General features: G+C 42.9%; 1 protein-coding gene across 2 annotated transcripts in view; it reads left to right on the forward strand.

The window, feature by feature from the left end:
- HELQ (helicase, POLQ like) overlaps positions 1 to 24,460 on the forward strand; it is a 449,876-nt gene that overhangs the window by 194,188 nt on the left and 231,228 nt on the right. For both annotated transcript variants that reach the window (XM_069236329.1, XM_069236338.1), the window contains exon 11: positions 20,133 to 20,237. In XM_069236329.1, coding sequence (XP_069092430.1) covers positions 20,133 to 20,237 — 105 coding nt within the window. The remainder of the gene's footprint in view (positions 1 to 20,132; positions 20,238 to 24,460) is intronic.

A 24,460-nucleotide genomic window follows, 5' to 3' on the forward strand; every position in this document is an offset into this window, starting at 1 on the left:
TGTCAAATCCAATTTCTAACTTGGAAAGTAGCGTTTCTAATAGCCATCACATCACTTTGAAGAGTGAGTGAAATACAAGCATTTACTATTCAAGAACCCTTTATACAAATACATAAACATAAAGTGGTTATCCGTACAAATCCAACATTCTTACCAAAAGTCATATCACCCTTCCATCTAAACCAAACCGTGGAACTCTTCTTTCCACAACCAAACTCAGTAGCTGAAAGGGCCTTGCATACATTAGACATAAAAAGAGCACTAATGTATTACAATGACAGAACAAAACAATTTCGTAAAACAAAACAATTGTTAGTAGCTTTCCAAAAACCTCATGCAGGTAACCCCATATCCAAACAAGGCATTGCCAGTTGGATAGTTAAATGCATTCAGACCTGTTATCTTAAAGCTAAAAGAGAATTACCCATTACACCAAGGGCACATTCCACTAGAAAGAAAGGCGCCACAATGGCTTTTCTTGGGAATATACCAATGATAGAAATTTGTAAGGCAGCCACCTGGTCTACACCTCATACATTTACTAAGCATTACTGTGTAGATGTGTTAGCAACACAACAAGCCATAGTAGGACAGGCTGTATTAAGAACATTATTTCAGACAACTTCAACTCCTACAAACTGACCACCGCTTTTGTGGAGATTACTGCTTTATAGTCTTTGCACAGCATGTGTATCTGCAGCTACACATGCCATCGAACAGAAAATGTCACTTACCCAGTGTACATCTGTTTGTGGCATGAGACGCTGCAGATTCACATGCGCCCTCCCACCTCCCCGGGAGCCTGTAGCCGATTTTAGTTGCATGAAAATTGTAAATATGTAAATATATATTCTTTTAATACACACTATGTACATACATTCCTACTCCATTGCATGGGCACCTCTAGTATCCTCTCTTTACCAACTCCTACCTCACCCTTTGCTGGGAAAACAATCTAAGATGGAGTCGACGCCCATGCACAATGGAGCCGAAAAGGAGGAGTCACTCAGTCCCGTGACTCGAAAAGACTTCTTCGAAGAAAAACAACTTGTAACACTCCGAGCCCAACACTAGATGGCAGGAACAGTGCACAGCATGTGAATCTGCAGCGTGTCATGCCACGAACAGATGTACACTGGGTAAGTGACATTTTCCATATATATGTGTATAAAAAGGTCCACACAAAAGTCTCGGCGGCGCACTCAGCTGCCAGTGGCAGAGGAGACCACCCTTGGAATCATTTCAAGGGTGGTAATTTTGGTTGTCCAACCAAAAATATTCACCGCATTCTAAAGAATCTTAATGTTCCGTTTTTATTAGAAACAATCAGCAACCACCAATGCGTTTCAACTCCTCTCGAGTGGAGTTGAAACGCGTTGGTGGTTGCTGATTGTTTCTAATAAAAAAGCAACATTGGGATTCTTTGGAGTGCAGTGAATATTTTTGTTTGGACATATTTTTTTTTTTAAAAGAATTTGAAGGGGGTTTGACCCCTCTGTCAAAAAAGAAGTCTGGAGTGGAGACATCAAGGTGCCACTCTATTTACACCCAATCCAGGAGCCAATTCACAAGTGGCCCCATTGTACCCACATTTCTCAGGTCATTGGCGATGCTGCAGCAGGTAGAGGCCTTTAAGTAGGCCATGCACTGTATTTTTGGCACACTTCTGGCTCCCTCTCCATTTGGGCTTCAATGATCCAGAGAGACCTCAAGTTGGGTTACTGCTGGCAGATCCATCCTAGGCACTGTCTGTGCCCCAGGACTCACTTTAGGTTTCACATGAACTCTGATGCTGACTTTCATTCTGGCTTCAAGATATGCACTGGTCCCTTCATCAGTGCCGCCCTTTCTAGAGGTCAAGTCCCTGCTGACTGTTGTGTTCAACCCCAAACTGAATCTTTTTTTACCCCTACCAAGGTCATGCCTTGACTCCACTCTGAACTTCTGTATGATCTGAATAAGTCAAAACACTCAAAGTTTGCCACCACATAATACAGATAATGGTGATGATCAGGATAGTTTACCCCACATTACAATGATAACATTACACACATGAACTTGCGCAAGACCATTAAGCCTGGTACTTTCACTGATACATGACTGATTTTGTCCCTGGATCCCCTAGCAGAGGAGACTGCTTAATTTGCTGTAGTAAGTAGACATGCAGCTGAGGTCCTGGACCTATAGTTGCCTTTTTTGAGGTCAAGACAAATGTACTTACTAATGTTTTGCAGCCTAGCCCAGCCTCATCTAAAGCCTTACTTCCTTCAGTGAAGCCCTGACTACTACCCTTAGGGGCACTTGGTCCAAGCCTTGCTCTTGCCCACCGATCAACAGACCGGTGGCCATATGCCAAAGACTGGTGCCTAGCGACCCAGATTTTCTTACGCAGCATCCTACTCCTGAGAGTTTGGTGGTCCAGGATTCCACCAGCAAAATAAATCCAAATTCATCCAGCATGACTCCTTCAGATAGGGTGTTCAAAAAGGATGTAGTCATTGGGTTAGCTAATGTCGTCTTAGCTTCGCAATTAGGTCAAGCAGTGCAGTCTGCTTATTCGGCTGATTTACTCCCACCCTCTGGGATATGGCCAGTAATATCTTGAAAAAAAAGAAGAAAAAAAAAAAACTGTTGAAGGAAACAGTTGAAGGAAAATAAAGTCCTCTCAGAGGAGTTTCAAACCTCTTTGACTCAAATCATTAAGGGCCACCAGCATGATGCTAAATATATAATTAGGGCTCACGTGGATACTACTGATTGCTTGGGGCAAGCTTTGGGCACTAGTGTGGTGTTCCATCATCAAGCATGGATGCCATCACTGGCTTTACTGGAGATCTGCAGGCATCCCTTGTGCTTTATGCCTTTACATGTGGGTCCTGCCTATATGGGGAAGAGGCTGATCCCTTGTGCTTTATGTCTTTACATGTGGCTCCTACCTATTTGGGAAAGAGGGTGATTCTGCCCCTTAATGCTTTAGGAAAAGCACAGCCATGCCATGTTCCCTGGGCATTCCCAAACCCTACTGAAGTGGGTTAGCATATAGAGAATGCCAGGCCTGCCACTAGCACAACAATCACTCCAGGTGTTCCATGACGTGGGATCAAGCAGACATTTCACAGATTACTGGGGAAACCATTCTGCTTCTTCCCTCCCTCTGCGTCATAAGCCCCAAGCTGTTTTATTTCCCCCTAGTGACGCACAACCATACTGGGGAGGCAGGATCAGAAATCTTTCCTACAGTGGCAGTCCACTTGCTCCAGATCATCCAGCAGGGTTATGCCCTTCCATTTCTTTTTGACCTACCACTGCTTCCTCCTTACATCAGAGCAGCTTTCAAACAAGCACCTATCAATCTTTCTGCAAGAGGTGTAGGCTTTAATGGCTAGAGGGGCCATCAAGAGGGTTGGAAGTAGGGACGTGTTGTGACTCCTATTTTAAATGCTTTCCCTCAGAATGCCTTCCTACAGAAGGACAAATTAACAATGCCACATTGGCCCAAGTTCTGTTTGGCATGTTCCCCTTCAGCCTCACTCTGGTGTTGACAAAAGTGATGGTGGTAGTCACTGTCCATCTCCAGAGATGACATTCCAGTCTTCCCCTACTTCGAGAAGTGGGTGTTGAAGGCAGGCTAGCCACAATCAGTCATAGACCCCCTCCAGACAACGGTGAACCTCATTGTTACTGTTCTCGATCAACAAGCCAAAGTCACATCTGATTCCTTTCCAGAAGCTTCCTTTTGTTGAAGCTGTCGTGAACATAGCGCAGTTAAGGGCTTTTGCTCTTTCGCAGCAAGTCCAGGCTATTTGGACTATGATCCAGATATTTCAGGCTTAGTCCTACATCTTGGCGAAAGTAACTCTGAGCCTTCTTGGTATCCTGCTTGTCTACTTTATCAGATGGCATATGCAGGCTCTGAAGTGGCATATGAAGTCCCAGTTGGCCCCGCACTGTCAAATCCAGATTTTGGGCAAGACTGCACAAGATCTGCAGGGGGGCTGCTGGACTCCACCTGAGCAGCAGCAGACACCTCTCCCTTCTTCATCCAGAGCTGACGATAGTGACTGATGTCTCCATGCTGGGCTGGGGAAGACATCTGGGGGGAAGTGGAGATGAGAGGGACTCTAAGCTCCACATAAATCATTTAGTGTTGCAGGCCATCTGCCTACCATTGAAGGCTTTCTTGCTCTGCATCTGGGGAAGGCTGGTGGAGGTTCTTGCTGGCAACACCACTGCCATGTGGTACTGCAACAAGTAGGGAAGACTTGAGGCCCTGAGTCCTGTGCAAAGAGGCATTATGCCTCTGGGGTTAGCTTGAGCATCAGGGCATCTCCCTAATCGAGAGCTGCCTGCTGGGTTTTTAAACGCCAACATGGACACGCTCATCTGGCAATGCCTGGCAGATCATAAATGGCGGTTGCCTAGGGTATCTTCTGACAGTGGGGGGTAACCTGGATTGATCTCTTCACCACCAATGTGAATGCACAGTGTCCAGACTTCTGTATTGTGGAATTCCCAATAACGCTCTCTCTGGGAGATGCATTCAGGCTAGACTGGAGCTCACGACTCCTGTATACCTTTCCGCTCATGCCTCAGGTTCTGGAGATGATCAAGAATTATGAGGCCCAATTCACCTTAGTGGCTTTAGATTTGGCCATAAGGTGCGGTACGTGGAATTTTTGGGCATGAGCATCTGTCTGCTGATCAGGTTCCTTCTTGGTAAGTATCTTCTGTTGCAGTGGGGCAGGGTCCTACACCTGAAAATCTGTAATCTTTACCTTCATGCATGGAAATTGAGTGGTGACAGTTGACTGCGTTTGCTCTGCCACCTGAGGTTGTGTATGTCATCCTCGCAGCGTTCCTCTATAAAGTCAATTTTTGCTAGCCATGGGACAAGTTTGTGGACAAGTTCGGAACACACACTCTTTACAAGCCAAACATTCAGATGCCTTACTGTTTACTTTGTCTTTGGTCCAGCAAGGTCTTGCAGTGGATACGGTTAAAGGTTTTTTTTGTGGTTTTTTTTTGGCTGTGCTCTGGACCTCTTTTGCATTTGCCACACAAGTCGTCCTTGTTCAAATCATCTTTTGTGATGTATTTTATTGAAGGTTTGATAGGTGGGTTCTTTCACAAACACTTTGTGATACCCCAGTGGGTCCACTTTTTTTTCTGATAAAAACTGGTGTTGAGACCACAGCTGCCTTTTTGTCATGACTTCATTTCACTTTGCAAAATCCCTCATCCTCTCTACGTTCTTAGTCCTGCGTCATCCCTTGAAAGAGGAGGAGAGGCTCCATTGGTTGGACCCCAGAAGAACCTTAAGCTTTTAGATAATAACATTAAAGACCATCAGGAGGACAGACTGCTTTATGTGGGGTTCTCTGGGGCAAATAAGAGTAAGGTGGGGCAGAAAAGTACATTGGCAAGGTAGATAGACCTCTACAATAAGACTTGCTACCCTGTGGCCAAAAAGCAGGCATCAGAAGACCTTAAGGCTTATTCCACCAGAGCCAAGGCTGCTACCACTTCCCTGGCATGCAGCGTGCCTGTTTTTAATAACTATGAGGCTATGATTTTGACATCAGTACACAAGTTTACAAAGCACTACTGTCTTGACAAATGTACAGGAAGGACATTTTGCCCATTTCACCCTGCAGGATTTGAGGCCTCTTCAGACCCGCCACTTTTGGGATACTGCTTTGACATGTATTCTTATAGTCTACTGTTAAAGTATCCATCAGAACATCAAGTTATTTAACTTCGCGGACACTCTTTCTGATGGATAGTGTACCTGACCGCAGATTCCTAACTGCACTCGCCACCCTCCATGTTCTGTGAAGTGGTATCTTTTTAACATCTGAAAGGATCTCAAATTAGAGATCTGCACACTGGTACCTCCAATTGTTTTTGATCTGCATCCAAGGGCACTGGAGGAGTCTAGCAAGAAACTGATGTTGATGCACTTGGTTGGAGTTTATATGCATCTTTGCTCTGTCACTTCTGGGGTGGAATGAGGTCAACCTCGAGCCACATGGCATCAGCTAGCAACACAGTAGCAATGCTGTTAAAATTTCCAGATCCATTCTTGCTCCTGAGAAATATTCTAAAGGCGAGGAATCTGCATTGAGATATAATATCCACCAAAAGGCAACCTATTCTGCGCTTTCTTCCCCTCTTTTGGCAGTGTGCACTGATGTACGAGGAAAACTAACATATTTTCTAGTCTCCTTTTTTTAACCATCTCACCTGCTTGTGGTAGTGAATGCCTCCGTTCACAATGGGAGCACTTTAAGTAAATCAATAGAAAAACCCCAAACAGACACCATACTATGAATTGACAGCAATGCCAATTTATCAGTTGTTTCTGACGTTGGTAATGGAAATGTAGTGCACATTTTTACTGTCCTCATGGTCACCATGTTCTGTATAAAGAAACATGGCAGCACAAGCTCTGAAAAATCCCTTCGAGGTTCTGATGGATACTTCTAACTGCAAATTCCTTACCTTCAGATTATCTCGGGGCATCAAGCTGAATCTAAATTAATCTTAACCACAACCAAAATTGAAAAACATAGCCATACTTATGCAACCAGTCCTAGTTCAGTCCGACCCACACAGAACCATGCTGATACCTCTAAGCAGTATCCTAGTGGCCCAACAGGTTTTTGGATCCAACCAACTTTCAGAGATAACAACAAAGATGATGGAGATTATTTCAACGCACGCTGTAATGATGGCAATCTCTTTGTGGTTTTACAGGAGGCTAGTGGGTTGGACAGTTCCCTCAACACTGAGTTGTGATCTCCCTCTAAACAACCAATAGAAAGGAAGACTGTTAGAGCATCTAGATATGCAGGTTCCTCGGATTCCACAAGTACTCAGAAATCCATCAACCTCTGCAGGGTGTATGAGTACTCAAACGCTCAGTCTGATGTTTCAAGCTGCCGCACCCCGCAAACACGAGCAGTCACCCAATTTGTGAATTCATGCAGATCTTACGAGCACTTATATTTCTTTATTTCACAAATAACTCTGTGTTCACCGTGTTTGGAAAGAGTAGCATTCATACGTATTTTCTAATTTTTCCTCTCCCTATGATGCAGTCCAATCCAGTGCCAGTATTTTCTTTGCAAGAGCACCCCATTTAACTCCTGTGTACCCCAGATTTGGATTGGAAACCTTTGGGGTGCTACCTAATTTGGACTGTTTGGTAGGCAGCAAATTCTCATGAGATTTCCACTAGAATAAACATCCTGCTTTGAGTCATGCATATCTTGTTCCTCATGATCTCTGTGCCAGTCTGGGACACAGTACTATGTAAACCACACATGAGAGCTAGGAGGTTGCTTGGCTACAGCCCTGGAAGAGCGAGAGAGAGAGAGAGAGAGAGAGAGCAATGACTGGAGGCATCCACTGACCTGATTCCATATCTAAGAAGCCTTCACTTCAACATTTGTGGATCCTGTTTGGCAGCTGCAATGCAACCTTTTCCACATGAAATTTGATTCCTAGAAAAAAACAAAAGAAAAGATAAGCATGGGTAAAGTACAGACATCTCTGTTGTGAACACTACAGTGTATTAATTCATTTCCTGATCATCTTCTTAAGGAAAGGTAATGCTATAGATTTCTTGCATTCAAAGAAACCTTATTTGGTGACAAATAATAGTCATTTAGCTGAGCAGGTCTGAGGGCCTTACTGCAAGTTAAGGAGTTATTCATTGCCCATGATAAATAATGATACCACATGGTCATTATTCATTGGGTGTGATTCATACCACCTATCAAGAGTTCAATGGGAATAATATGCAGATTTTGGTGTTTAACATGACAAAATCTGCAGGATATGGTTAATTGCTGTATGTTTTCCACTGTTAAATTCCAACAGGTTGGACCTGCAGAAATTTTGCGAATGCTGGGTTATTTAACACAGCTGATAATTATAGGGTGAGTTAAATAAAACCAAACTCGTAATTCCAACTCAGGGGTAAACAGATGTTTATGCATTGGTCAGAATATTATGACCAACTCCAAGACCAATTAGACTTGCAGCTGCCATCTATGTAGGTTAAGACTAATGTGTCAATGGACATTTTGCAGCCTGGGCAGGCTTCCTCAGACTTTACTGCCATTCTGTGAAGTCCTGAATGACACCTTAATGTGCACGTGATCTAAGCCTTGTTCCTGTCCACCAGTGAACAGTCAGTTAGCCAGGTACCACAGGCTGATGCCCAGTGACCCTGACGTCTTGACACAGCATTTTATACAAGAAAGTCAGATGGTTCAGCCTTTCTCCTGGAGGGTAAACCCCAACCTATTCTCTGCGACTCCCTGCCCCCTCACCCCCCACACCCCCAGCTCAATGCACACAGAGGCACAATGTCAAGAAAAGTGAAGCTTTTTTGAAACACTCTTTCATCCGCCAGCCTGGCTCTCTAGTCAGTCAATGTCAGCTGTTAGATGAAGTGATATTCTCACGATTTTTGGGACATGATTAAGTGAGATGATGCTGACAGTCCCGATAAATGTCGGGCCAAACTGGCTCAAACCATCCTGGATGGTCAGGATGCGGAAAAATACATTATCTGTACTGGACACTACAGATTTCTTGAACAGAGCACTTGTCACTAGAGTGCAGCTTCAGCATCATGCTTTGGTAAGAGCAATAGGCTTCTTCTGTGACATAAACGCCTCACTGATGGCTATTCCATTGAATGGATATTGCCAGTTGGGCAAGAAGGTTAATTCAGCACTCGAATGCTTTAAAGAAAGCTAGGCAACAGTGTGTTTCATATGCCTTTCTGCTCTTGTTAGACATTACTTTCAGCAACTGTGCCCTTTCAAAGCTACTCCAGAGGATTGGCATACTGGCAACCTCAAGGCCCACTGCCCTGGCAACAGGCACTCCAGGCCTTTCAGGGTCGGGGATCAAGCAAACAGTATGCAGACATCAAGGATGGTCAACTTCAGAGTCCCCCACCACTGTAGCACCAGCCTCAAAGCCACTTTAATTTGGCCTTTGAGGCACACCCTTTTGAAAGGAACATCAGCCATTTCCTCCATCGGTGGCCATCAGACAGATGGGTTCTTCAGATTGTACAATGGGGCAATGCCCCACCATTCCTCATTGACCTGCTGCATCTTGTGCCATATTAGAGTGGCTTTCAAGGGAGCACCTCTCTATCTTGCTCCAAGAGACGCAGGCTCCTTTGGCCAAAGGAGCCATGCAGAGGGTTCCGGCCCCGGAAATGGGGACTGGCTGTTACTCCTACTATTTCTGTGTGATGGAGTACGGAGGCCTTCATCTTATTTAAGATCTTTGCCCTCTGAATGCCTTTTTGAGAATGGACAAATTCAAGATTCCCATGTTGACCCAGATTCAATCTGCCCTTGATCCTGGTGACTGGATGGTAGCTGTGGACCTCTTTGAGAGAGGACGTTTTCTCTTTTTTGATAAAATTTTGAATTGGTGAACATCCAGGGGTGCAACTTAAAAATACGGCAGCACCCTTTACTAATCATGTTTAATCATGAATCATAAGGTGGTCCTCCTTAATCAGACCACGTATGGCTGTCTCAGTGTTTGAAGTTACTGGAATCTCACTGGAATCACTAGACAAAAGTACTTAGTTGCTTCAAGAGCAAGTACAAACAAAAATAAGCAAAAATGACAGGGATTAAAGATCAAGACCCCTTGTTCTCCTTTTGACGAGATAGACTTGGGAGGCATTGTCACAGATTTCCATCTCCTAAGGCCCGAGCGAGGAAGCTTCAGTTTCTTTCCATGCTCTCGCCACGTCTCTTTTAGCGATGATTAGTCCCAACCACAACAATTCATTCTGATATTTGTTGCTTCCTAGGTCATCTATGATGTGCAAGAGGATAGGTTTGGGATCCCTGGGTACATTCCAGTCCAGCACTCCCACCCAAGCATCCTAGGACCCGGTTCCGAAAGTGTGAGAGTGTGGGGAAATACTAGAACATGGGAGGCATGTCCCCATGTGGGTCATTGCACCACAAGCAGTTCCTTGAAATTATTATTCCCATGCAGTGCCTTTTGCCTCTCTCTTGCAACCTTCCTTGTGACTTTTCAGTGCTTATGTATCCTTTTTTCATGCTTTTCTCCAGAAACTCCATGGAAGAAATCATTTCCCCCTTTGTACTCAACTCGCACTCTTTCATCCTGCTTAGCTTCCCTAATTTACACCCTTGAAGACCTCACCAACCCTAACAGACCCAACCTCCTTAACAGCCTACAAACACTTTGACTCTGTCAACGAGTAAAAGACCCCACTGACTTTGCTGACCCATATGCTGGACCTTGTCTTGAATATTTTCAATATTCAGTAGCATCTCAGTCAAACTCACCTCCCTCACCTAAACTGGCCACTTACTCGTGTGTTTCAACTTCTTCATTCACCAGCTAAGAACTGCCACCCCCTTTCTCTCCTCCCACCCCAAATGCCTCCCGCCACACTGGAACACCACTTCGAAAAAACCGGGAACACAGAACTACTCGGTTGACAACCAATGGATCGCCACCTGCTCAAATGTTTGGGCCACGTTCAAACCAAGACCTTTGCCAGAACCAGCCCACATCCCAGGACAGTGACAACCTCCAATGCTTCAAGTGCCATTGCAATTAGCTTGACAGTCAGTGGAGACTCACCCATGACAATTGCGACAAACAGACCTACAAATCAGCCCTCCAACATTACCAACATCAACTGAAAGCAACCAAGGGCACAGCTCTAAAAGAACGGTAAGATAACAGCACCATTAGTTCAAAGAAGCGCTTCTCCATCATAAAAGAATTTACTACATCAGCAGCTAGATCCATCACTATCACTTCCTTTTAAGAACTCTGCTCCCTGCTCATACGTTTCTTCCACAACAAAGTCAATGCCATGTACAACCACTTGGAACCAAAATCTAAAAAAATTTCCCCTTCTTTTCAGGATTAATGACTGCTTCCCAGGAACTACCCTGACATTGTGGCCTGCAGTCACCCTCGAGGTCACTGGCATGAAATCGATCCACTCGGGTGACCTCTTGGACCCTTGCCTCACTAGAGGACTTGAGCCCATTTGCACCACACTGACCCCGCTTCGCAACAACTACTTTAACATCGGTACCTTCTCGAACCCCTTGAAACATTCACCATTCCTGCATCTAATGAAAAAACCTACAACAAACCCATCCTCGCCAGCCAACTACAGGCCAATCTCCTTGCTTACTTACCCAGCAGATGTCCTGGAAAAACTTCTCGCCTGATTAATTAACCCCCTGGATGACAAACACCTCCTCATATCATCCCAGTCTGGCTTCAGAGAGGACCAGAACACAAAACAGCCCTCATCGCCACAACATTCAGATCATCATGTACCAAAATGGCCTTTATCAGCCTCTATGCAGCATTCAAAATGGTCTTTCATCACAACCTCATCCAATGCCTCCACCCTACATGCATCCGCAAAACAGTCCTCCAGCGGTTCAGCTCATTCTTCACAGGGCATACACATAAAGTTTGCCTTTCTCAAAACACCTCAGAACTCACCAAGTTGCTCTACAGAGTTCATCACTCAGCCTCATGCCCTTCAACATCTACATGGCACCACTCACTAACATTGTGAAAACCTTTGGAATCAACATCATCTATTATAAAGATGACACTCAACCCATCCTCTCAATCTCCAGAGAGACAGCTTACTTTCAAACCAAGTTCTCAGAGTGCAAGTCAAGTTGCCTGCTGGATGACGTCCAACTGCTCCACACTCAACTCTGACAAGATCGAGATACTAATTATTTGGATAAGACATTATGCTTGCATCCTCAGCCTGGTGGCCAATCAAACTTAGCCTAGTCTTAAATCCAAGCTAGAAAACTGAGAATGATAGTTGACAACAAACTATAAATGGCAAGCCAAGTCAACTCATCCTCTTTCTCCTGCTTACATTCCCTCATGCTACTCAAGCAATCTTAGCTGGCTTCCTCCCAACAGCATATGAAAAATTGCCCAAGCACTCATCTCCAGTTTATTAGACTACAGGAACACATTCTATGTTGGAACTCCACCCATCTCACCAAGCGGTTCCAGACCATTTAGAATACAGGAGCAAGACTCTCTCTCAACCTCCTTCGCTCATCCACATCTCCTACCACCTCAGTAATCTCACCTGGCTAAATATACATAAATATGCACACTTCAAATTCCTCACCCAAATATACAAGGCACTGCACACATTAGAGGCCCATGCCCCTTGCAACCAAAAAGCATTGGTTGGCAGCCGCACATTCTCACACCTGATTCCTAAAGCCTGGAGCAAACTAGTTCTTCCCATTAGGGCCACAAGCTCAGTCCTAGAATTCAGGAGGAAACTTAAAATCTAGCTCCTCACACCGGTCACAGATGGGCTACTCAGCAGTGCCCCTTTCTGTTCAGCAGATTACCTTCCTGTGTGAGATGCATGTACCACAAGTATACTTAAAATGCATAGGCTACCTCAGGGCTGAAAAACAGATATTTATTGCTATCCAGCTCAGGGGTATGCATAATATCAATTATAGAAGGATAACATTTTTCTCATATTAGATTCCTCAACTCCTGAATATCCTCAAGCGCCAGTTTATATCTGGAATTTTTCACAAAAGTTGATCCCACATGCTGGCAGGTGGTGTTATTGGACTCCGCAGTGCCCTCCCACCGCCTCTGAAAGTAATGATACATAGCTGCATATAATCACAATGCCTATGTGCTGACATCATTTCTTTTCTTTCCACACCCTTTGCGTCTTCCACTCTTTTTTTAGCTTTACTAATGCCAAAATTTCCTTTCTGCAGTCAGAGTGTACCAGGGAAAATGTCTCCTCCTGAAATTGACAGGCATCAAAATGTACTGTGTCTGCAGGAAGAAGTTATCAGTCATGGAGCCACATGGTTTGCCTATGGTGTCCAGGGTCTAGCCATGTCTTTAAGTCATGGAACATGCTTTTTACTGCAGCCGGAAGCCATCAGAAAGTGAGAGGCAAATCCTTCTCTTATGAAGCACAAAAAACAACGTAGGTCTCAATCCAATAGTCTGATTCACTCCAAGTTGCCGGTATGTTCCTGTTCAAAATGCTTCAAGTCTCTGTATTTGGGCAAGTGTAGGACTAAGTACGAGGACAAATCGTGCCACAAGCGCAAGAAGTCCAAGTGAGGCTGTCTCCATCGTGCCCTTTCCACGCTCTGGACACACCAAGCATTTAAAACTCTAAGGACCTGACTCCGGTGCCATTGTACAAATCTGATCATGTTGCAAAAGTGATCCCTGCATGCCCAAGTTTCAAGGGACATCATCAAACCCGCATCAGATAGGTCTTCAGAGAGGCCATGCTACAACTGTTAAGGATGGCTTATTTCCTCTTGGAGTGCCTTCGGGCCCCAGATAGCCCATAGTGGTCTCCATTTGGAATGCTGTTAGTTTCTGGTCTAGGACCAACTCAACCTGTGGTGCCTTTGCCTGGCTCTCTGCTGACGGCCTTTACTCCACACCGGAGGCCTTGTCAATGTCAATTAACCTGATGTCATCTCCATTTCCAGGAAAGCCTGCACATGATTCGGCCCAACACTCATCTGGAATCCTGCACAGACAACTGCCAGCACCAAGCCTATATCCTGAGATCACCCAGATGCAACACCAACTTTCTTCCTCAGTCGCAGTACTAAACAAGTCTCTGTGACTTGTTCAGATTGGACTTTGACACCAATGAAAGGCTTCATAATATCTCAAATAATTAAGCCAATGAGGAGACAGATAACTTGCTCCCCCTCTCTGCACTAATGGTCGACTTTGCCGAGATCTGCAAAATGCTAGTAGATTTGTCACGTCTCCTAAGGTACAGCTGGACTTCTCACTGGGGTCCTGCACTGAAGAGAGTGCCTCCTTTCCCAAATTAGCCTTCTGAGCAGCAGAAGTGCTGGACTTACAACTACCCAAAATGGAAACAAAGAGAAATTTAATCAATGATATTTCACAGTCTAGGCATGCAACATGAGAGCCCTCACTGCCATTCAACAAGGCTTGGATGGAAATGTTAATACCAACCTAGTCTGAGACGCATTAAGTACTGCCTGTAGCTTGGGAGGCCCACTGTGGGCTGTCTGGTCTTCTCAACCCAGGGCCAGTAGTTCAGTCATCTGCTAGTAAGATGAATACCAACACATTCCTTAGTGGACCCCTAGATAGGCAATCAGCACACATCAGTGCTTTTTATAAAGTCTTTTTGTTTGGTCATTTTGGCCTTAGGGTCCCTGAATGCTGTCTGTCTATTAGGACAGCACACACATGCCCCCTGGTTTATTGACAGAAAAAACATTCTGGCCACTACCCCTGATGCATTTTGAAACACCTTTGTTCAGAGCACAAACAAGATGCAGCCAAATACATCTCAAGAGCTGTCTACTCATAATGCATTTTGTCAGCATCTTATATTTTTCCTTCCGCAAGAAGGCTTCAAGAGTCCTGAGCCCTTCATCATATTTTTGGACCAAGAAATAGTGAGTGACATTCCTCCTCATTTCTCCCAAGACATTCTTTAGAGCCCCTCTGGCTGAAGAAACTTGTAACTCCTGCAGAAAGACTCTGCAGTGTGTGTGTAACCTGCCCTGAGATGTATTCAATCCTGCGCTTGATCACTAGTGTGGTGCTACAGCACCACACATGAATGCCTTTTGATGTCTCAATGCATTCAGCAAAATGGCTGATTCCACATTAGAAGGTTTCAAAGACAGCTGTGCACCAGAGGATACTTCAGAGGTCTCGCCTATCGCAAAAGACAGCCTTCTCAATCTGTGCACCAGCCAACTCAGTGCTAACATGGCTCAAGTGGGTACATTGGTGCAAAGGATGTGCACACCATCAGGGAAAAGAATGTTCCAAATCTCCTCCTGCAACTGCAGTTAAGCCGTGTTGATTTCTGCACTCCTAGTCCTATTCAGCCGAAAGGAGCCAGGATAGTTTTTGTTTTTTTCCAACCTGCTTGGAGCACCATCAGAGCAGATCTCTGAGTGTTACTTAGTGTTAAAAAGGTTATGTCCTGCCCTTCCAATCTTCCTCCCCCCCCATATTCAACCTCTTTTCGTTCACACTTACGAAGATCATGCTACGAACCTTCTGCAGGAGGTAAAATCTCTTTCAGTCAAAGGTGCTATAGCGGGGGTCCTAAGATAAGAAAAGATGAGGAATGTCATTCATTATTTTTTAGTCCATAAAAATGATGAAGGGCTCAGGCCTCTAAATACCTTCTTGCACAAGGACACATTCAAGATGTTGGCTTTTGCCCAGATCCTCTTTTCTGTGAATCCCAGTGGATTACACTGTGTCCCTGGACTTAAAGAACCCTGAATTTAATTTGCTCTACCGCCAGTCCCGCAGGCACTACCTCCAGCTCATAAAGGGGTATGATCATTTTTAATCTGCTGTTCTGCCGTTTGGTCTCCCCTCTGAATCATTGTATGTTTAGGGGTCAGGAATGCATGCATTCCCATACCTCAATGACTGACTGCTGAAGTAGGGCTTGCTGCAGTCCACCATGGACTACTTCTGAAGCATGACACCTTTTATCCATGGGTTTCTCCATCAGTGAGCCAGATTCTCACACCATGCCTGTACAGAGGATGCATTTCAAGGTGGACATGGTAGACACAATGGCTTTCAAGGGTTTCCCATCTGCATACCGAGCCTAGGACACGGAAATTATGATCACAAGGTTTGTGGCTTAATAAGTTGTGGTGCGTACTGCACTTAAGCTCCTTAGACTCTTCACCTTTTACATCCTCCTGGCCCTGTGTGCCAGCTGGTATATGTGAGCCTTTCAGGGAAGCCTCACCCTTTAGTTGACTCAACACCGGATTGTATTTCAAACAGTGTCTGCACATCGAAATAGACAGCCTGGGTCCTTCAGTGATGTCAGGTGGCTGCTGGCCTGCTCTGCTGCAGGTAGTTCTACCTCACATAGAACTCACAGAAGTGATGGATGCATTCTTTAATAATATTCTGAAGCTCTGTAACATCTGGTTGGCTCTGAAGGCATTCCTTCCGTTTATCAAGAGGGAGCCAGTTCATATCTTAGGTCTTGACAGACGTTACTACCCCCGTGTTGTACTTGCAAGCAGGTTGGTGTGGGGTTGTGGGCCCTGTGTCAGTAAGCACTACACCTCAGGAAATGGCTGAACCTAGAGTCCATCTTCCTAGTAGCAAATAATTTGGTGGGCTCATTGAATGCCACAGTGGACAAGCTCAGCAGATGTCCGCTGGTGGACCATGAATGGCATCTTCATCCAGAGGTGACTCAACATGTTTTCAAAAATGTGCAGTGTCATGATTACTGAGTGCTGGAATTGCCACTAGGAAGCTCCCTGGGAACCGCATTTCATCTCCACAGAGGACCAGATGAATAAGACATTTATATAGTGCACAGCTGTCAAAAAATGTGTCCAGACGCTAAAGAATACAATAACATTTTTAGTTGTGTTTGAAAAGTCTATTTGTTAGGGGAGGCTTAGCTATTATATGGAAGAGCATTCCACAGTTTGGGGACCAGGTAAGGAAAAGATAGACCACCCAGACAGGTGCGACATACTATAGAAACTTGCAGCAACAGCTTATAAGTCTATCATAGATATTTAGAGGGACAAAATGCACTTATTCTGTCCCTCAGATACACTGGACCTCTACTATGAAATGTCCTAAAAGTTATCAGCAGGCGTTTAAACTGAATGTGGTGATGCACTGAAAGCCAGTGGAGATTGCTCAAGTGTGGAGAAGTGGATTCATGTGTGGGGAGGTTCAGTAGAACCCTCGTGGCTGCAATCTGTAATATTTGCAGGTTACAAAGTAAGTAGTCCAGAAAGGCCCAAGCATAGAACATTAGCAGAGACTGGACGGGAGGGGGATAAAAGAATGTATCATGTTTTGCCTAGTAAATTCATAAACTATGATAAGAATCTTTTTTGGACAAGGTACTGTAACTGTCCTCACCTGGGGAAGAAGGGAAAGATTCTTGTCAAACTAAACTCCCATGTTTTTTAGCTCATTCACTGAAGTGGGTCCATACTCAGATGGCCGCCAGGTGCCTAAACAGATAGAAGGAGACAATTTGAAGAGCAACATTTTGGTTTTAGCTGAATTGAGTTTTAAACAGCTGCTCTTTATCCATTTGGCTACTTTCAACAGGCATGATTGAAAAGAATTCTGTAGTTCACTGTTAACCTCCCCCCCCCCCCCCAAAAAAAAAGCAGGAGCTGGGTGTCATTGGCATATGACACCACCTTTAAGACAAAAGGTTGGATAATGCCTAGCAATGGGGCCACATAAACATTAAACAGAGTGGGAATGAGGGTTTAACCTTGCTTGACACATTGCTTAACAAACTTAGCAGAGGGCATATATGGTGGAAAATAGATGGATTAATAGCAGTCAGATAGGTGGACTTAAGCCAAAGTAAGAAAGAACCACGTATACCACTGCTTGCTAAATGTTCTATTAGAATCTGCTAAGACACTGTGTCAAAGGCAGCAGAGAGATCTTAGTATCACTGCCACTTCTTGGCCCGGGACTAAGTTTGACCTAATAAACTCAGTGACTTCAAGCAAAGCTGTTTCTGTGCTGTTAGAAGGCTGGAAATCAGATTGCATACTTTGCAGAAGATTATTAGCCTCATGATACTGATTGATCTGAACATTAACTAAAATTTGCTAAGACCCTGAGGTACGTCAACAGTTTTTCAATAATTGGGCCAACTGACCAAGTTTCCTGGCTTTGGGAACAAAAACCTATTGCAGTGAGTGATTTAAAATATAAAGAGCCTGGCGAACAGAGATCCAGTGGCAACCTGGTTCAACATTCTAAAATGGCCTGAGCTGAAGCCTCAAATGAAATGCTTTCAATGGCAGTTAAATGGGTCCTAAACACCTTCCAATCAGCAGAAAAGGATCAGAATCAGGTAGACATACTGTGCTAATGTTGAAAGCTATATAGATCATTTCAATCTTCTCACCAGAAAAGAGGGAGAGATTTTCAGTCAGCTCAACGAAAGGTATAACATCACTTCTACAAGCTGTGACTATGCTCTTTTAAACATTTGGACTATCGAGCACCAGTCTTCCCTTAGTGGATGTCCTATTTGTATGAGAGAGTAACCCACTGCACCAGATCAAAACATACTTAGAAACAGACACCTGTATATAATATTTGTTCTCTGTAGCTTACTGGCAACTGCTTGGAAACACCAATCATCAGGCTAACCTACTTTGCAAAACCACATAATAAATCTGAACTTGATACATCAAAAGCACATGGAGCCCTGCTCTCTTGCTTTTTTAGTTACGTGATCTTTGGTGCTGACCTGTGACTCCTTCGCCAGTGCTGATATAAACCCCCCAGGTCCGTGCCCTGAAGTTGGGGGTACATACCTTCAAGCTGTTTCTTTCAAAGTGCCCCCAGTCTCCATAGGATTCCACTGGGCACCCAACACCAACTTTAACCTCTGCATCCGGCCGGCCCCTTGTTGCTGGTGTCTTCCTAAACTTTGCCCTGCAGACACATTAATCCCAGAACACTAGAACCGTAAATTGAGTACTTATCTGCAATCTGTGTTGATACCTTTCCTCCCCTAGGACTGCATTGCCTTCTATGAAAATTGCACTGTCTACTTTTGAAACTTGAAAGTATTACTTACCTGAAAACTGTTTTATCTGTGAATTTCAAACAAAGTGCATTTGAGACTGGAAAGTGATACATTTTTAAATATGTACTTACCTGCAACAAAGATCATGTTGGTTCTAGAAATAAAGTAACAACGTATATTTTTAATACATAAACATTGGCCTGGAGTTAGTTATTGAGTGTGTGCCTCATTTGACTGGGTGTGTACAACAAATGCTTAGCACTACCCTCTGATAAGCCAACTGCTCAACCACACTACCACAAAAGAGAGCATTCGTATTATCTACTTTAGCCTCTGTAAATCAACTGGGGATCCACTGGCCTGTGTGCACACTATACCTTACTTTGGTATAGTATATAGAGAGCCAGCTTCCTACAGAGATGTCTTGAGCATTTTGTACATTGCTTAGTTTGAGTTCTTGTCAATTTGGATCTGAAGATGAATTATATATGAATGATGTAGAGCAACAAATCTTAACCTGTGGTCCGGAGACTTCTGGGGATCTGCAAAACCTATTCAGGGGTCTGTGACTGCTTAGAAAATTAAATAGACACAACATGTAAAATTTTCAATTTTAAAATGTTCATGTCAATGTGAAGGGATTTGAAATTCGGCCTACAAATTAAGATGGTATCCTCAGATTGATTTGTGGGGCAGTCCAAGTGCAGCAAGCAGAATATAGTATGGGCGATAGGTTGCCTTAATTGAATTTAGAAAAAGCTCCAACCTTTCCATTAAAATTGGTATTATATATATATATATATATGTGTGTTTGTGAATTAAATAAAACATTTCTGTAATTGTGTATTGTTTTGTGGTTTCATTCATCACAATGTCTTAGGTTTGGGTCCCCAGATTCCACTAACGATTAAGTGGGATCTGCAGAAAGTTAAGAACTCCTGGTGTAGGGGGAGAACGCCTCGACCAGGGGCTTGCATTTGTTAGACTAGAGGGGAAAGCAATGAGCCCTCCTGTATACCACACTAGCGGTTTTGTTGATGAAGTGCACAGATCAAAAAGGAGTTCTTGCAAATGTTACACTGAATGATTGAGATCCTTTGCAGTGCTTCTCCAGTTATGCAGTCCCAATTTACCAGGTGCTCCAGAATTTGGTATACTTAAGCAAAGATAAACTTTGCTTAAATGTTTCCTTTTATGACCGTCAATTAATCTTTGTAACCATTGTTCTCAAAATATTTGCTTGCGACTTGAATTTTTAGCAAAAGAAACTCAAATGGATTTGAAATTCATGCCCGGTAATCTAGAAAAATTACTCTTTTGGTGAATTAGTAATTTTATATTCATAAAGAAACATATCAATGTTGACACCAAAACTGTGGGAATGCCCGTCTGTAAGCTTCTAAGTCACAGATTATACACTTTTATTTAGTTATGTTTTCTTACACAGTCTACTGTTTTTATTGTGCAGGTTCAAGAACTAGTAAGCAGTCCTTTGGAGAATTGCTACAGCAACCTCTTGAATGATTCTTCCAAGGGAGTTCAGAGTCTGTGTCTTTCTCTGATTGGCTTAAAGGTAAATAAATATAGTTATTTGTATCAAGAGAATTTTAGCATGTTCATTTTTTGTGATTAATATTTTTATGGGTATTTGAATTCATTTTTGTTAAACGATGCAACATATGTTTATAATAGGATAAGTTGGTTACATTTTGCGCCACTATCTTTTGAGGTACAGAAATTGAAGGATATCAGTTAAAGGTTTGCAGCAAAAGAAATATTAGAGTACGCTTATGGTAAGAGAAGTGCAAGCCAGCAGACAAACTAGGTTCTCAAGAGGGGGATCTGAATTTTGGTGGCTCATTAAGGTTTCATTGTCTTCCGCTCCTCCTACCTAGGAGAAAACAGATCTCTCAGCATATGGGGTCATTCAGGATTGGAAAAACACCTAACTACAAATGACCTTTTGGCTTTGTATATCACGTTTTTCACATTACCAGCAGGTTTTCATTAGTTAATTGGAGGGATGATAGCCATTATCCCTCAGGCGAATGAAAGAGGGATTGTTTTTGATCTTGATGAAAGTGCCTGACTTAAATTGGGTCCTTCCATAAAGTCACGAAACATGCGGTCTAGTCTGACCACAATAGTGCTCTAATAAAGTTATTAGAATACCTTGAGATGCTTTTAAACCACATTCCTCTATCTCCTTACAGGAATTGGTTAAAGATAATCATTCCATAAACCACAACTCTGTAAGTACTCCCTCAATAGTAAAATTGAGACTGCGGAGCCCACTGACCTGTGAAGAACAGGCCTTGAGATGAAGCACATTGTCTCTGGGTGGGTGAATGGTCGTTGCCCTCTTAGAGAATACATCTTTGTCAATGGTGCCTGTTTCATATAAATTTTGCCCCTAATGCAGGCCCTTAATTGTCATTAGACCTTCCTAAACAAGGTTTTGGGCTCAGGGTCCTAAATTATCATTGCTTCCTACAGTACCTTTGTGGGTGGAGTTTGTCCTTTGGCGGGGGGTGGTACTCTGGATGATTTCCTCCTATTCTTTTTTTATTTACAGAAATCAGTTGGTCACAAAAGGACCTTGTAAAACCTTTCAGGAATTTCCCACAAAAGCCATAGACAACAGACACAGTTCTCAGAAAAGGTGTCTTTTTTGTGGTAGGGAAAGGAAAATAGTTTGAGAATTAGTGATTTCACAACTGAGTAAGGGAAGTGTCAGCCTTCTGAAGTGCTATTTACGATATTCACAGACGTGAGATGTCCATGATCTGTCCCATCAGTTGCTTAAATCTTTGATTGACCTCATTGTCAGAAGTTTGAATCCTGATGAGTCAGCTGAATGTTTCATCACCCTAAAGTGAAAAAATGAGTGCCATTAAGTTGGGATACAATAACATCTGTTTTTTCAAGGCAAGAAAACCAACAAGTTAACATGTTCTTTGCAAATACATATTAAGGTGCGCTGCAATACCAGTTTGGGAGTCTTGTCCAATGTGAGACTACACATTTGTGTTTGCCTGCATTTGTCTTTTATGGGAATAGATTAAAAGATATGTAGATCTCAGAATAGGCATCTATACAAGCATTGATTCATGAAAGGTGAAGACCAGGAAAGAACAGAGCAGAAGCTCCTGACTGAAGACCTTGAAACCTCAGCCAGAACTGTGTTTAATGGAGGCTATGCATCCCAAGACTTAAGCATATTACTTCATTTGCTTGTTTAACTTAGCATGAATGGGAACCTAGTATTAAAAACAATTCATATAATTCAGTTTAAAATACAACTGACCTGCATGCTTTCTTAACCTCTCATTGCTAAACACATGCATTTAATCGGACATACCACTGCCTTTTTCTTCTAAATGTTAAGATTGTGTTGCCCTCAGCTCCTCAGATGGGCAGCTCAAAGCCAATGAAATGACTAGTAGAGTTGATGCATTATCAGTTTTTGTGTCTTTAGTCTGTAAGTGCCTTGACCTCTCCGTTGTATTTTTGACCGTATCCACTACAAATAGTGGAACTTGCAAACATTTTATGCTGTGAGCAATACAAGGAAACTTAATTCTAGTCTATAAGGTAATCCAATGGCTGATACTGGGCGCAAATTAATATGATTGTGACATCTCATGTCAAATCTCTACCTCATCATGTTGCTCGGAATCAAACGTTTGGGATGTGATACTAGAGGCTAGGGAATATAGAAAGATAAAATTCCCTACATGTAGCATCAACAAGACTGATTACTGAACCACTGTCCACAAATTGTTGGAGGTATAGATTGGTTTGATTTTGCGTCTAGTGGTTTTAAATATGTGTTTTTCATGTGTGTTCTCACAGAGTTAAGAAGTGAGTACAGTCGAGTTGCAGATTTGTTTGTTTGGTACACCTACTATAGGGCTGTTTCTCTTGCCAAGATGTGTATAAAGCAATGATCTGATGGTCAACTTTAAAAAAGAAAAATGGCTGGACATCCATTTCTTTACATTGCAATGCAGACCTTCAAGTACACCATGCTTCTCTTTGTTGGGACTCTTGCACAAAAAAGTAGGTGTGAAGGTCCCAGTCGCATTAGCTTTATTCCCCAGCAGTTCCCTGTGAAGGCTAAATAGAATAGGCATCAGGTCGGGCTTGGTTGTGCATTTCATATCCTAACCATTTAAAAATGGTTAAGTATGAATGAGGTCAGGCAGCTTTTATCATGTTTCTCCTCTAAAAGAATGATTTGAAAGATATGTTTCCAATGCAGAAAAACTAGTCTGACACTCAGTGTCGCACACAGTTCTCCGTAGGTCAAGGCAATCTAGCCATCCACACCCATCTGCCTGTTGGTTTGCTAGCCTTCATACTGGCAGTTAATCAGAAGCATGTTTACTTGCCAATCACTTTACCAGGATACCCCTCTCACGAACGTCCTTGAAAGAGGGGTGGAGTAATGGGTATCTCTTGCTTGGACTGGTAAAGACCATCCTCTCTATATTGCACTGCAGACCATGCATAACCTGTTCTCTTGTCAACAAACATTATGTGCATTCTTTCAATGATCACAGTGCAAGAAACACAACCTTGCACGATTACCATGCACCTTCATTGGTTTTATCCCACTCACATCCTCGTATAGCATACTCATTTATCATACATTGCATTTCATACTGAGCAAATTATTGATCTGCAAACAGAGTTGGCAGGTGCCTCTCTGGACACATAACCTATGATACTCTTTCCCTCTGTACTTACTCCCTGTCACAAGCCTATTTAGCATTTCAAGAATAAGAGTTCTTTTTAATGATATATCATTGAGTCCACAAATTGTGGATGTTTTTTTGAAGGGATTCTTTCAGTGTAAATCATTACGAGTATATTTGACTCCCTTTAACACTAATGTAAATTATCACCCTAGTATGTTTGTCAGGTATTACCCTACTAGTAATTATCTGGTGCTTCATATACATTTGATCAGTAGCTTGTAAAGACTTGCCATCAATTCTGCTGTTTGTGTTCAGATGGTGAGAACATTTCACTCCAGACTTAGAATCCTATACTGGCTTCCAGGTGTTAAATCTATTGAATTCAAAGTTACTGTGTAGTGTACACCTGGCCAGCTGTAGCACTGCACCAGAATTTTTCTGTGAGAAATACTAAAGTAGTTCTGCAGCATGATAATGAAGAATACTGTGTGGTTTTACTCTTCGCATCACAACTACTAGAAGCAAGAGGTCAGAATACTGTTGGTTCTCAGTCATGCTAACCATGGCAGCGCAGCACAAATTTCACTATACTGAAAACAAACGTAAAACTACTTTCATTAACAAAAAACTGAAAAACACAACTGTTTTCCTTATTGTCCTGGTTCTGTAGTAGTGGCACCTCTGAAATAATACCATGAAGTAGTTTTTGGTAATAGATTGATGATTATATTATGACTGCATGTAGTGAACATGGACAACATCCTTACCAAAAACAACCTTCATTCCATGTTTCATATGGCCCTGGTTCATGTTATAAAAAAGTTGTTGTCTTGATATTTTGCTACAATAAGATCGTAATACGCAGAACATTGATAGGCCAACTCAAATTGGAGAAATAAATGAATATATATTTATAGAGCTCAACAAACATTGAAAAACGTAACCACCAAAGAGAAAAGCTATGTTTTAGACTGGTATTCAATAATAGATGGGCAAGTCTGTTCACAATTTAGCAGCTAAGTAGGAAAATGTGAGAGCACCAGTTCTCATTTTAAAGATATGTACTATTACTGGGGGAGTTGGTTTACCAGAA

The sequence above is a fragment of the Pleurodeles waltl genome, chromosome 1_2 (assembly GCF_031143425.1).
Source record: "Pleurodeles waltl isolate 20211129_DDA chromosome 1_2, aPleWal1.hap1.20221129, whole genome shotgun sequence".
Classification (NCBI taxonomy): Eukaryota; Metazoa; Chordata; class Amphibia; order Caudata; family Salamandridae; genus Pleurodeles; species Pleurodeles waltl.